At 48.5% G+C, this 15144-nt stretch overlaps 1 protein-coding gene across 1 annotated transcript in view; it reads left to right on the top strand.

Moving 5' to 3' along the window:
• The window catches only part of MSI2 (musashi RNA binding protein 2), a 261173-nt gene that overhangs the window by 77977 nt on the left and 168052 nt on the right, over nt 1-15144 (top strand). The window contains exon 6 of the mRNA XM_082493345.1: nt 10695-10787. Within this exon, the coding sequence (XP_082349471.1) occupies nt 10695-10787 (93 nt within the window). The remainder of the gene's footprint in view (nt 1-10694; nt 10788-15144) is intronic.

Here is a 15144-nt window from a genome sequence, read left to right as displayed (position 1 = left end):
TGTTGGAGTAAAGGAGAAATGATGTCTTTTTTTGGAGACCTTGGCTGATTTATCTCTTGCTTGGTAGTTTGGTATGACCTTCCTAGCTAGGAATAATATTTTTTTATTCTTCCTTTAATAACAATAATCTCAGTAACAATGTCTTGCACTATTCCAGCATCTTCAAATCAGACTTTCAGCGGGTTAGACATTTAATGAGTGAAGCCTCACAGGCTCCAGTGAGCTGTGGGGATATATTTTTTTGTTCTTCTTTTCGTGGAAATCAAGGCACATAGCACTCGATTGTGCAACATACTCAACCTAATGAGGCTTCCACAAACGCTACGAGTTAAAATGTATGCTTAAATGCTGAGCCCTGCAGTCTCCAGCTGAGTTTCTCCCAAGACTCTTTGATACGTCAGCCCTACGGAGACTAAAATGACTTGCCCCGTGGTCAATAAGTGAGTAAACATCACACAAGGGAGACAAGCTCTTGTAGCTGCGAGGTGCTGCCTTCCTTTGGAAAAAGTATGAATGTTTTCTCTTGTCTTGCTTCCACTCTTCATTCTCGGTGCCGCTCCTCAGGGGCCCTTTTATTCTAGTCAAGGGTTATTTGATCTGCTTTAGAGCGACAACTATGTTGCTTTCATAATGGCTGGTGGGTTCCCTCCGTGGCAAGGGAGACATCTTTCTTTTGTGAGATGGAGGTGGGAGTACTGTAATTCTTGCAATTCACCAACCCATTTGTGTGGGGGCAAGAGGATAAAAGAAAACGCGGCATTTCATAAAATTGTGAAAGCATTTCCACAGCAGTAATAGGCAAATCCGGACATTTTGCAAGATTTCAGTGGTCTCGCACCAGAAGAAAAGATCACCCTTGTGAAAAAGCCAAGCAGCGTGTTGCATAGACATTAGCTTGACTCAGCAGATGAAGTAAAACTTGCTCATCAGTAACTGATTGCCATGTGCATCTATATTATGTAGATGAAATTAATCAAGGCGAAGGGTTAAAGTTTTCCATTTGTTCTTTTCAGAGAAATCATCTGGAGTATGTTGGGAGAGAGGTAAATTGCTTTACACATTCCTTTTCCCTTCCTGTGAATTTTTCTTGTTTTAGCAGAACATTATCTAGAATCTTGCCAGAGAGCTCTTGTCGCTGATTTGACTGGGTTATCGTGAAAAATTAGTTGATACGAACTTAGAAGTATTTAAATTGTGTCTGCTTTCTGCACTGTAGAGGCAATAAACTTTTTTTTTGGAGTGACCTTAGTGTTTGGAGCTGGAAGAATTTATAGGCTCTTACAGAACGTATGCTTTTCCTAGTCTCTGAATTGGACCGTACTATTGAGTTTTGTTAAACACGGCGTTAAACCTCCAAATACGTTTCTTCCTTCTCCTTTTTGTAAGTGCGTGCTTAAAGAAAGGTTCATTGACAGCACCATAAAAGCCATTCTGGCTGCAGAGCCGCGTGCTTTTGGGCAAATTGACCGAGCAAGCTGCTTGCATGCTGAAAGGTACGACTGCAACCGCCGGGGCGCGCTCTCCCAACTTTAGAGGGAAGTGTGGAGCAGCCAAAGAAGGAAAAGTGATAGTTTTTGCGCACAGGATGAGAGCACATCCCCTGCAAATCAGTTGACACCTTGCCTGGTCGGCGCAGCAGCAGTGCCTACCGATGGGAGAGGCCTCTGCAGGATCTATGTTCTGGCTCCTACCTGACAGCCGTGGTGCATCAGAAGCCAGCAGGGCGAGGGAGGTGACTCTCCCCCTCTGCTCCGCTCTGGTGAGACCCCACCTAGAGTACCGTGTCCAGCTCTGGAGCCCCCAACATAAGAAAGACCTGGACCTGTTAGAGCTGGTCCAGAGGTGTCCACAAAGATGCTGGGAGAGCTGGAGCCCCTCTGCTGGGAGGACAGGCTGGGAGAGTTGGGGCTGTTCAGCCTGGAGAAGAGAAGGCTCCAGGGAGATCTTATTGCGGCCTTCCAGTCCCTAAAGGGGCTCCAGGAGAGCTGGGGAGGGACTTTTTACAAGGGCATGGAGTGATAGGACTACGGGGAATGGCTTCAAACTGGAAGAGGGGAGATTTAGATTAGATATCAGGAAAAGTTTTTCACTTTTGAGGGTGGTGAGGCACTGGTGCATGTTGCCCCGAGGAGCTGTGGCTGCCCCATCCCTGGAGGTGTTCAAGGCTGGGTTGGACGGGGCTTGAAGCAACCTGGGCTGGGGGGAGGTGTCCCTGCCCAGGGCAGGGGGTTGGAACTCAATGATCTTCAAGGTCCCTTCCAACCCAAACCATTCTATGATTCTGTGTGGTGGTGGGACTCCATGGGCTTGGGCAGCCCAGCTGGTGAGTGGGCAGCAGCTCTTGGTTGAACATGACTCTGCCTGAGCTTCCACGAGCCATTTGGCTGAGGTTGGCCAGTGGGAACGTCTGCCCTTTTGCCTGCAGCGCCTGGGAGCTGGCGATGCTTCGGGCAGCAACCGCAGCTGTATGCAAATACGGCAACAATTGAAGGCACTTACTCAATTTTGCCTACTGCTTTTGATCTAACAGATTTATAGATTTTAATTGGGTTGAATGTGACTCAAGTCACAAAAATACTATGAGGACTCTTGGATGAGGGTTTGGAGTCAATGGGAGCTGCAGGACCTGGAAAAATCAGGCCACTTAAGTGCCTTAGTATGGATTTTGGCATCCAGCTGCGGGCACGCAGCCTTTGAAGTTGTCGGGCTTTGCAATCAGCTGTCTTCTGGGGCGGCCCTCAGCTGCTCTTAATTGTGGAAGCCCCCCACAAATCTCGGCTTTCAGCAGATCTGTACAGGGGAGGCAGCTCGCTCTTCGGCAGAAGAAAACGTGGCTCCCTGCTATATCCATCCTCCGTGCGGCGTCTGCCCGGCTGTGTGCCCATCCTGGCTTTGGGGAAGCGGGGAGTTGTCTTCTCCTTGTATTGTTCCAGATTAAAAAACTGAGGACTTGGGTCCGTTTGGGCAAGTTGCTTAGCTTGGCTTCCCACTTTAACCCACTTTAGTCCACCCTGCTTCACCTGTAGAGCCTTACTCCAAATCGACCTTGAGCATGCCCTTGTCGAGTTGTTCTTTCACAATTGTTTGTCCTGTTGGAGGACAGAAGTTTTCTGGTTGTATTTTGGATGTGGCACATGCTGTTTCTTTCCAGAAGACAGTATAATATAAATAAGGGAATTGATGAATGTTGTAATGGTCAGTTAATGCTGTGTTCCCATCAAATAGTGCTGCCGTGTCTTTGAATGTGAGGTCCTGGGCAGAACGCCATCTCTCTCTCTCTCCTTGCCTGTGCAAGGTGAAGTTTTGCCAGTAGATTTAGGAGCAGAGACTTAATTGCTTCCCGCTGGGACCTTTGTCCCTACATTACATGGGCATTGCAAAAATCCCACCCCGCTACATAGTCACATTGGGCGGGGATCTCCGTTTGTGGTCCTTGTTAAAAATCATTATCTTCATTTGAACGTATTAATGCAGTTTTTAAGCACTGCCGAACAGTAATCAGGCAGGCACGTTAGATAAGTTGTCTGCACTCGGCGAATATTCCGAGTTACCTCCCTTACCACACCGGGCCTGAGAAGCTAAAGCAGCCGGGGGGAATTTAAATAGGTTTTCTCTCTGCGCCCCTCTTCCAGCTGCTGTACCGTGCTTCTGTAACCCGTAAAGGAGTTAAGCAGAGCACAGTGGAAGGGAGCAGCCCCAAGGGATGTGATAGAACTGGTTATAGCCAGGCTGCGGGGCTACCATCTATTCCCGGTCTCCGGAGGGTGTGAAGTCTGGCTCTGCCAAATTTTACTGTATCTTTTGATATGAAGCTCGAAGCCAGATTTTGTGAAAAAACCAAAACAAAACATAAATGTGGAGCTCTCACAGCTGGAGCTAATTTTCGGGAGATTGGATCTCCCATGAAGGGAACTCTGCGTGGTGGTGCCTGTCCAGGCGTGGCTGTGCCTGGAGAGCCGTAGGAGGTTCACAGGGTGCCAGGGGGGTGCGGGATGCTCCTGCCCGGACCGCAAACTCTGCTTCTGGGCAGGGGGCGACGGCCGTGGCCCGGCACGGGCTGCGCTGTGAGGGACTACGGGGCTGGTCCTCCCCGGGGACAAACGAGGGAGTTAAATTTGGTCGCAGTCGGGAAGATGAGCGGGAAGGGCTCTGCTGGACCCGGGCCAGGCTGGCTTGCGAAGCTCCACGGATGGCTCTGGCGATCGCTGCCAATTCAATCTGTCGTATAAAAATCAGTTTGTGTGTTCTGCCTCCTGCTGATACCATGGTCATTGAGGGAGAAAAGTCAAACGCCAGCCAAAACCCGACCCTCCCAAAGTTAACAGCAAAACCAAAGACAGCCAAAACCTAGGAATACAGCAGGGACTAAGTTAACAGTTTCATTTATGAATGGATTGGGAGAATACAATCCATCTGTATTTTCCGCAGAAATGCAGGGAACTGATTTACCCCGCTGGGAATCCGTGCTGCTTGTTTGGATTAAAGAGCTCTTTCATTCCTGCATACCTTCCTATAGCTCCAGTCGATTCTCACAGGATGACATTAGCTTACTCAGGGGTCAGGCACAAGGTATTTGCACCGTTTAAGTCGTGCTGAAATCCTATTTTGAATACTTAAGCATGTTGTACGTGGCACGTAAAGCCGTGCTGCCTTTGCACAGGACTGACTTCCTCTTGCTGTTCTGGAGCTTGAGAGTCTAATGTTCGCTACCCGATGGTGCGCAGTGCTCAGCAAAACCCGTCCGTCGTTTGTCAGCCGTACAGCAGCGCCGGGGAAGGGGACGGTTCCTGGGGCGCTCTCATCCTCCGTGAATGGAGAAAGGTTGGCAGCTTGCAGTAAACGCTGCCTTTTTCATCGTGGGCTTTGCATCGTGTTTCGGTTTGTTTTTTAATAGCTTTTTGGAACTTGCTGTGAGGATCCCGGAGGCAAAAAAAAACAACAAACCAAACCTGGAGAATTCTTGCTTATGGTTTGTGCTCTGCCAAAGCAGCCTAGCAATTTAGTTAACAAGATCACTTCCCCTATTACATGAGTTATTGTTGTTTTTAATTAGAGGTAATGCTGTAGTTTGAATGTACAACACAATGGGGTATAAAATGCAGTTCAGCATATATACCAAAGATGATTTTTCCAATTATAAACCTATTTAGAAGGCGGATACGTTGGAAATGATGAAATGTGAAACTGCAGATGAGGTGAGCAAGCTGGAATATGCGTGCACCCACACATACGTGCTGTCGTACCAGAAAGCGGAAACTGCTCTGGAAAACAGTTATATATGCATAATTAGCTTAAACTGAAATTAATGCTAATTTCAGTAATTTGCGATGCAGATTTGCTATTAGTACTCTAGTCCACTTCCACTGTATTGAGAAGTTGAGGATGCAAAGCCGTAATGAATTCCCCGCAGGCGCACACGAGCTGTGTTCACACACCGGTTTCCAGGGGGTTCTTGAGGCTCCTGTGTGTCGGTTGGCTTCAGCGCCCATCTCTGCCTTTTGCTTTTAGAGAGTGCTGCTCATTTTAAAAGTAGTCCTGTTTCAAGAAAAAACAACAACAACAACAACAAAAAAACCAAAAAACCAAAAAAAAAAAAAAAACGAAAAACCCGACAACCAAATGTGTAAAGAGCGGTGGGGAAATTGCCCTGAAGTCAAATATGTGACTCCTGTGTCAGACACAGAGTGGGCCTTGGCACGGCTGAAGAATGGTGGATACTTGTTGCTTGAGATTTTGAAATTCTGGGGATTCTACAAAATATTTCATCAGCTTAAAATCCCCTTTATTAATTTTTAATAGTCATGATAATAAAATTGCAAAAAATGGCGTAAAACCAGAAGATTGTCTTCCTGAAGCAGGGGGGTTTCTTCCTGCTCCTGCACCGCCTGAAATGTTTGCTCAGTTTCAGAACACAAAGGCAAATGTATTTTTCGAAAGCCGAGCCAATAAAGAGAGGGTAACCTTGGGTGACTGTTCGCAGTAGTAGTCACATGTGTTTTGATTAACTGCAACGCTGACACAGTATACAAACAAAGCAATTCTGCAGGTACTTACAATTAACGGACTTTATAACCAGCGTTAGATCTAACTCTCCCCAGTCGATTCCTTCTGCAGCGAGAGAGACGCCTTCAGTATACAAAAGCTCCAAAACCATTTAATATCTACATTTTGCAGAGCGCTGCGACAGTGAATGATAGGTATATTCTACTGCAAATTAAAACCAAAGACAAGCAGCTGGAAGTGTTGTGGATCCCGAGTGTCCTAGACCTCTTGGAGTCAGCCATAAAACATGGCTTTGTGATTGATGCACACAAATCGCTCCCCCTTACCCAAACAGTGCCGTTCCCCCCCCCGCCCCCAGCAAAGAGCAGATGGAGCCGCGGGCTGAGGGACGGGACCCCGAACCGCTGCAGGAGATTCCCGTCCCCCATTTGTGGGGGTGCCCCCACCGCAAGCAACTGCCAGAAAGCAGATGCTGAAGTTGCTGCAGGAAAAGATAAAGATCCTCAGTGACTCTCATTGGAAGGACTTCACACTGGGGACTGGTTTGGGGCTTTTTGTTATAATATTTTTTTTCAATTTTTTTATAATGAGTGTTTTTCTTAGATACGTACATAAACGCTTTTATAAAATTGTAGATTTTGTTTTTGTTTAAGATAAGCTGATGTATTTTCTGAGCCAAATGAGAAATTTTGATTTAAAAACCCGTTAATTTTTAATAGAGAAACTCCTCAGTTGGCTCAGTTCCTCGTGCCTCTGGTCACTTGTCATCTTTAATGTTTATTAAACAGCACGATGTACTGCATTAAATATTTTTTAAACATTTCTTTTTCCTGCCTGAAACAAGCACAGATGCGGGGAGGTGATGGTGGAGAATATCACATCACGGAGATGACCCAGAACTCGTTGGTGTCGGTGCCCTCTCTCGGGCTGTAGTCTGCTGAGGGTATTTAGTGAGGAATAAGGTGGTCCTCTCCTGCGCCATCGCTGCCGTTGGCAGTGAGAGTTTGGGGAACTTCGTGTCAGTTTGCTCCGAACCCGTGTGTGAATGTGCCTGGTCCTGGCAAGTTGATGTGCTTTAAAATCTTTGTGCCGGGGGAGCCCCCGCAGAGCAGGACCACAGCGCTCCTTGGCTTTTACCCTGACGAAGCCTTGCCTCGGAGCTCGCCCGTCAGGCTGGCGAGGGAGGGTTTGCAGGTTAGAGCAGGAGTTGGAGGCCTTGTTTCCAGTTGGTCCGACTCCCGCCGCACTTACCTTATAATTCAAAATTGGTGAGGCTGTACCAGCACAGACAAGTCGACTGCGTACAGCAGCTTACGTGGAGTTAATGTTTGAGACAGAAATCACAGAATGGTGAGGGTTGGAAGGGACCCTCAGAGATCATCCAGTCCACCCCCCGCCAGAGCAGGGGCACCTCCAGCAGTGGCACAGGACACCTCCAGGTGGGTCTGGAATGGCTCCAGAGGGGGAGACTCCCCCCCTCTCTGGGCAGCTGTGCCAGTGCTCTGCCGCCCGCACAGGAGAGAAGTCCCTCCTCAGGTTGAGATGGAATTTCCCCTGTTCCGGTGTGTGCCCGTTGCCCCTCGTCCTGTCGCTGGGCACCACTGAGGAGAGTCTGGCCCCGTCCTCTTACCACCCGCCCCGGAGGTATTGATCAGCACTGATGAGGTCCCCTCTCAGCCTTCTCCTCCCCGGGCTGAACAGCCCCGGGGCTCTCAGCCGTTCCTCAGCAGAGAGGTGCTCCAGTCCCTGAGCATCTTCACGGCCTCCGCTGGACCCTCTCCAGCAGTTCCTGTCCTTCTTGACCCGGGGAGCCCCGAACTGGACACAGCGCTGTAGATGTGGCCTCCCCGGGGCAGAGCAGAGGGAGAGGATGACCTCCCTCGACCTGCTGGCCATGCTTTTTTTAGTGCACCCCAGGAGACAATTGGCCTTCTTGGCCGCCAGGGCACATTGCTGCAAGTTGTTGTCCAACGGGTGCTTCCAGCACAAGCAGCAGCTTTTCTCGTCTGCTGGGGCTCTCCTGGGCACCCCGGGCTCAATCCGTGCGTGGTGTGGGAGCCTGTCGTGGCACGGTGGTGAGCGGGCTACATTCCATCACCCCTGCGGCGCACGCGCAGGTCGCACGGGGAAGAGGCTGGTTCCCAAACCTGCATGTGTCTCTTGACCACGTCTCCGGGGTGTTGGTGGTCTCCAGGTTGTGTAGGTGGGGGTGAAAAGGGCACTCCTGGTTGAGCCCGTGGCGAGTCGAGGGCATGTTGGTGAAAGAAGGCAACAAGATCTCCCGTTGAGGCACGCCAGGACAGGAGGAATCGCTAAGGCTACGCGTTACTGCTCTTCTCTGCTGAGGGCAATGTGTGTAACAAAGCGTTTGAACCATCTCTTCAGGAGAACGTAGATTGTAAAAGCAGACTTAATTTTGTGCTTCACTTTTGTACCAAAGAGCTGATTTCTGAAACCATTTCCCAGCTCGCAACACATCTCTAGGCGTTAAAATGTTGTGAATTTGCTTGTCATTACCAATATTTTCTTTGACTGAAGCTATTGAAACAAAGTAGTCTCTTTTTTTTTTTTTCTTTAACCTTCAATCTTGCTTCTAAAAGAAGCAGGTCTCTTTTTCTTTCTTTCTTGGTCAAATATAAAAATGATGATAATTTCAAATATTGCTTTAGAATAATTGCTTTCCTCTCTCTTTTGTATGACAACAGAAGCTTGGCCTGATCTTAAATCAGATGCTGGCAGGCAGAGGGCTCTTGACAGCCCTGCAAAATCCTTTAGTTACAAGTCAGCCTTAGCCAATTCTTTATTTGTAAATGACAATTTTCTACAGAAAAATATATGCTTGGGCTTCAATTTCGGAGTCCTAGATTGCAGCCAGGAAAAAATAATTGAATTTTTACACTGTTTTTTTTCTCTCTTTTCTTCCTAACTTAAAAAAAAAAAATAAAATAAAGTGAAGCTCTGTAGAGCATGGTTAGGGGCCGATTGAGGGAAACATCTACCCTGGTTAATTTGAATGGCAGTGGAGACGGGAGTGATGTTTAATTTGTTCTGCGCTGAGAGAATTTGGGGCTACTCCAAGCTTTTTGTTCGATGTCTCAGCGCTGCGCAGGCTTTGCGCTTGTCCCCGTCGCCCCCTCCGGTAGCACAGCCCAGCCGGGCCGGCGCTGGCTGCGGGGACCCCGTTGCTTTTGGGGGGGGTCTGATGTGCGGGACGGGGTCTGGTGGTGCGGGGACAGAGCCATGTGGGAACCCTGGACCCGGGGGGTGGCCGGAGTGCCGCAGGAGCCCGGTGACCCTCCAGGCCGCCCCCAGCGACGCGGGCGCTGCGCTGCGCCTTGCGACCTTCAGTAGCTATGGTAAAAGGTATCCTGTCTTTAGTGGAAAAATAAAGAAATGAGAAAAATCCAGGCTCTGCACTGAGCAGCTGCAGCAGTTGTGTCTGCGGCCGACTGCCCGGTGGCATTCCCGTTGGATTTGGTGGCCATTGTGTAACCAAGCAGGTCCTGGGTCTGGAGTGACGGGGAGGTTTTTCCCTTCAGCTGCTGCGAGTTGGCTGCTTCGTCCAGTTTCTGTCATACAGGAAACAAACTCAAGCGGTTTAACGCATGAATTTCTTATTGGCATGTTTGTTGGTTTCTGGAGTTAACATGCAACGTTGACTTTGAAACATCTCTACGCGGTGGGTTGGCTGGTGAAGAGTTGCTGTCTCCAGTGGTAAGGGCACTGCCTGCTGTCAGGTGGGGCGGTCCCTCTGCCCAGGCACACGGGGGTGATGCCCGCCCCTCCGGAGCGTGCTGGCGACATTGTCCTGGATCGGCCTTGGTTCAAGGTGGCCCACAAGGCTCAACTGGTTTGGGATCAGCCCACCAAAGACACCAGCTTCCCCCACCACCGTTGGGGTTTGGGTCCCTGGGCTGGATCCTGCCTGTCTTACGGGGTTACGGGTAATGGGTGATCTGATAGAACGTTCTCTGTAGGCAGTCCAGCATTGTCCCTTCACCTTGGATGGATCAAACCTGGGGGGGGTGCGGGTCAGGAAGAAGAGCTGGGTGCGCAGTCGGGGTCTTTGGGAACACCAGGGGCAGGAGGGGTTCCTGAAGGGCCTGATCCGGCCCCTGCTGGGCGGCCACACCGTGAGCGTTTCAGCTGAAACCGGGTTCGTGGCAGCTCGAGCGCTCCATCGGCAGCTCTTGCTGTCTTTTGTCATTTGATTATTTTTAAAGTAACTGTGCAAATTCCTTTTAAAGTGACCTATGGAAGCTTAATAGCACATTGCTTCGATTTGATGTAATTACCTTTTGTCTGCCAAAGAGCATGCACTCTGTCTTTAGGAAAAATAGGGGGGAAATGGCACGTCTTCTTGAGACAGTAGCTGTGAGGATACGACACTTGGACTCCTCTTTCACTTACATTTGCATTGAGAAGCACAATAAAAATCATTTATTAAAAAAAAACATCCGGGGGCTAGAGTTGTTATTGAGTGCCTTTACTCAGCCATTTCTCAAATAAAAACAAAACAAGACAAAGAAAAAAAAAAAGAAGTATCTAATCAAATAGAGTCTGAATTGCTTTTGTAAAGAAATATTCTCATTAACTGGGTTAGGGATGGCATCTGAAGAATATTTCTTTTTTCCACATACTGTTTGAAATAATCTGGTTAAACCGTATGCTTGTCTTGTAATTTCTTACAGATGGTCACGAGAACAAAGAAAATATTTGTAGGTGGATTATCGGCTAATACAGTAGTGGAAGACGTAAAGCAATACTTTGAACAGTTTGGCAAGGTAAGTTCCTGCCCAAATGAGCACTACATATTTTGAATTCCTGTCCCCCCTCCCCTCCCTTTCTTTTTAAAGTGTGTTTTGAAAAACAAGAGTGCCATGAGGCCTATGCTCAAAGGAGGGCCATATTTTTTTTGCCTTTCAGTGTAATTTCTTGAAGCCTTTGGAATCTCTTCTGGAATTCCTTTTCTGTTTGTTGCATGCGTGTGTGTACAACATTGCCAACACTGTTTACTTTCATTGGAGCAAAAAGAATCATTGAGAGGTGAATTTGTGTATGTTCAGGAGGAATTTGACCCTTAGCTGAATGATTACACAGTTGTCTACTCCATAAAATCAGCCTTCTGTTTGCCCCCGATTCCGGTGGCGAAAGGAGCAGATAGATGTATTTGAGAGAGCTCATTAAGTTGTGAAAATGCCTGAAGGAACCACGTGAATAGCAGGAGTAATATGGAAGTCACTAGAATATCTATTTATTTTCTTATTAAAAAATCCTTATGCAAGTTTGTCTGGAAATATATGTAGAATCAAAAAAAAAAAAAAAATTACGCAAGGAAGGAAACCTGAGCCTTGCCAGAATAGTCTCCTCAGTGCTGGAACAGCTCAAACCCCACGGTCCACACCTGGGCTGGAGCTTAGTGCCACCGACTGCCCTGGAGCTGCCGGGATCCCCGAGGCTTCTGGACGCGTGGTCAGGAGTCGGATGAGGTGGAGAGCTTGCAGAGCCCTCTGCTTTGAAAGCACTTCGTGGTGCCACCTTCCACGAAGACCCCACTGTCCGTAGGGCTCCATACGGCTCGATTTCTGTCCTCTGGAGTGCATCAGCTGATGATTTAGATGCACGATTGCATGAGGACACAGCAGGATATCCCAAAGCAAAGCAGCTCCCATTCCTTGTAGTTAGTTTGTGTTTCTTTTATCTTCCCTGAAAAGCCTTGGCCAGGCAGTATTTTGTTGAGGGCTGAGGAGGGGAGTTTATAAATTGTTCCTGTGCTGGATTGATAGTTGTTTTGCAAACCATTCATTTTACTTTCAATAATAATCTTCGATTCCGGCAGGATGTTTACAGCCTGCTGAGCCTTTTATTAAAGGATTACATGAGCTTTTGGATGTTTCTTCTGTAGTTAGTTCTAATTGCAGAACTCCTCTAACCTGTATTTTTGAAGTTAATAATAGTTTCAATATAAATGTTTTGCATATTGTCTGGATGCTGTCTTAATATAGTCTTTTTAATTTCACCATCTGGTAGTTTCACGCTTGCAATTTTACAGTCCCTGAGAATGCAGACGACTAGGCTGCCTTTTCCAGTAGCGACTAGTGATTCGGGACGCTTTGGTTCCTGCTTCCGTGCTCTGCCTTTCTTGAGATAGCTTGAAAGAGGTCTCGCAATACTTTTGGAAAGTCACTTATTTTTTGCAAAGTGTCTTAATTTGAAGGCTGAAAAGTTAAGGCACTGAGATAATCGCACAAGTTGCGATCAAGGCTGGAACCCGTTCCTCTGGCAGGAGAGCTGGGGTACCTCCTGCTGAGGCTGCGTGGTCCGGTCGTTAGAGCTCAGCTCCTGCGGGACTCGCGCTCGCAGGGCTTGGTGACCTTTTCCGGTTGCATCCCCGTTTCACACCTCCCTGTTCTCGCTTGCGAAAAGGAGATGGGTTTGGTGAAGTCAGTGGCGTTTTGGAGGAGAGCCTTCTTGGCTGTGTCACCGTGACTCGACCTCGTGTGCCGGTGTTCCAGTTCTCTCCACTGCACTTTGCTGTTTATCAGCTGAGACAGTTTGGTTTGTGGGGTGTTTTCGGGTGACTCTCCGCAGGGCTCTGGTTGTGGGAAGATGCAGGGCTAGTTAACGACTCCAGGAAATGGGGACTTGGGGTCCAGCTAAATTAGAAGACTCGTTAGTCATTGCAGCGGATGGGATGCTGCATTCAGATCTAATGACCCAGGATTGGCCCCGTGGGATCTTGTAGGAGCTGCTTCCTTCTCCGTCTCCATTCCGCTTCCCCACCTTTCCCCGACTCCCTTGCCCAGGCTGCAAGCTCTCTGGGGCAGGGCCTGGCGATACCATACGTCTGTGCTGCTCAGCACACGAGCCTCGCTCCCCACTCAAGCCCTTACAATGCAAATAATGCATCATGATCGTCTGGCAAGGTTTGTATTTGCTTAGCGCTTTCTTAAAATAAAGAAAATTGCATTGCATAATTAACGTGTAGAGGAGCCGCCCATATTTGATAAGAGCATCTCAGGTGACTTGCGCTTTGAAATGCTGAGCTTATTTATTGGTGTGGAAAAAATTGCTTACCTACTGCTGTGATTCTTGAAATCCTGTTTGTACTTGCTGCAGAGAAGAGCTTTGCAATCGGGGAGGTTGTTTTGGTAACTGGAGGTAGCTCTCAAAATACATGACGTGGTTAGAACAGCTACCAGCTTTGGGGCCGGGCGGACTCGCGCGTTGACCTGGACTTGGCAGGAAAGGGCCTAAAGTGTTGAATTTGAAACTGCAGCTTTTGGAGAAGTACACGCTGAAACCTTTTTCTCCAATGAAGAGATGACTACTTTAATAAACTTCCCTGACTTCACTGGAGAAAATACCTGCCATTACCACCAAAATACGTGGTAATGGTAACTCCTGAGACTTGGATCATGAGATTTCTGATAGTGATAATTTTTTCTTTCTGTAAAGCGGGGGATCTGTAAGAGTCTCAGCTTTCATTCTGTGCAGATGGGCATCCCTGGCTGCTGTACGCTGTGGAGGAAGACTGAGAAAAATGACCTGAGTGAAGCCAAAAGGTGTAACAGAATGAGCACGAAGCAGTGTAATTAACAGCCTCGTGATTGCTGAATGCTCAATCTGCACACGTACATTGATGTGGGGCTCCCCGGGGAGGCCTGGCGGGGGTCTGGGTGCCGAGGAGGGGTCTGGCATGGGGCCGGGGCCAGCAGCCAGTGGGAGACGTAGCTGGGCGAGAGTTTGGGGTCGAGGCTTCTCCTTCCAGTGGTTTCAGGGAGCAGGGTCCACGGGAGGAGGCTAAGCCGGGACAGCGAAACCCCAAACCAAGCCATAACCATTTACAGTCAGAAGAGAAAAAAATATCCATTGTCTTACTACTTAATCCTGATAGTGTAATGCAGTTGTTTCTGTGATCCTCTGTTGTTTCAGTCAAAGATGTTTCAAACATTCTTGCAAGCAAACTAAATTCGGTGGCCATGCTAACCCGTCCAGGGTCTGCAGCATTGCCCTTGCGCAGACGTGTGACATGCTGGCTGCTAAGACCAAGTTTTAAGAGAATTTCAATGAGAAAGTGTTACAAGTGCGGAGATCCCGAGGGAAGCACGGTGGGGCTGTGCGTTCCCCCCCACCCCACAAGTGCCCGGAGCCGTCAGCGGGGCTGTGCCTGCGGACCTGCCCCATTCACTGCTTCCTGAAGGCATGAGCAAAACGGCGCTGTCTGACATCAGCCCAGGTTGTTGGAGCATTTAAGGCTTCTGGTATCATTTTAAGAAGGAGAAAAAAAAAAAAAAAGCAACAGCCTCTTAAAGCCTCACCCGGAGCACTGTGACCGGCAGCAGAAAGCCCCCGAACGCCAATGGATTGTGCTTCTCTCGGGATGCGCATGTTCTGCACCTTTTAAGCTGCGAGAGGCCGCTGATAAGGGACTTCTTGGGGTTCGTTTTTTACTAGGTAACGCTCCCTTTCTAGAGCTCCTGTGAAAGTAGCGTAGTCCTTATTTTGCGACTTGCAATTATACTTCACATGGCGAACTGTGTAATTAGTTTGGAAGACTTATGCCTAGTCATTGGTTTATCCTAATCGGCTTTGGCTTTTCCCAACAACAAAGTGAGCTTATTTTCCTAAGCTGAAACAACTCTGCTCCCTTTGTTCCTCTCTTTTATTGTCTCATTCCTTTCATTCTGCTTTACTGCCAAAGTTTTGTTTCATTAGGCCTACAAGTCATTTCCAATCCAGTGGGCTGCTACAATAAGGCCTTTATAGCTCAGCTGCCCCGGTTCCCATGTCCCTTCTGGGCTGGAGCCAGGACTTGCCGTTTGACATGGGATTTTAACCCTTTCGGTGGCCCGGCCGCGGGCCCCCCCCGCGGCGCCGGGGCCGCTCCGGTGGGGTGCAGGCCGGGCTCGAGGTGCGGGATGGAGGGACCGCCTGATGGGCTTACGAACCCAAACGATTGCGTGCGGTCATTAATTGAAACGTTAATGTGGTTGGGCTCCGGAGACACTTTTTTTGACCCAATTGTCCAAACAGAATTCTGAGTAAAAAAATCTTCTTATTGAAATACCGTAATCAGTCTCGGTGGGAACAGCCCGTTGAATGAAAAGGCGGCTGTGTCCTTCCGGCCGGTTCCCAGCA

The sequence above is a fragment of the Vanellus vanellus genome, assembly GCF_965231255.1.
Source record: "Vanellus vanellus genome assembly, chromosome: 19".
Lineage (NCBI taxonomy): Eukaryota > Metazoa > Chordata > Aves > Charadriiformes > Charadriidae > Vanellus > Vanellus vanellus.
Note: the sequence above shows the minus strand (reverse complement) of the source record. Positions and strands in the feature narration are given on the sequence as shown.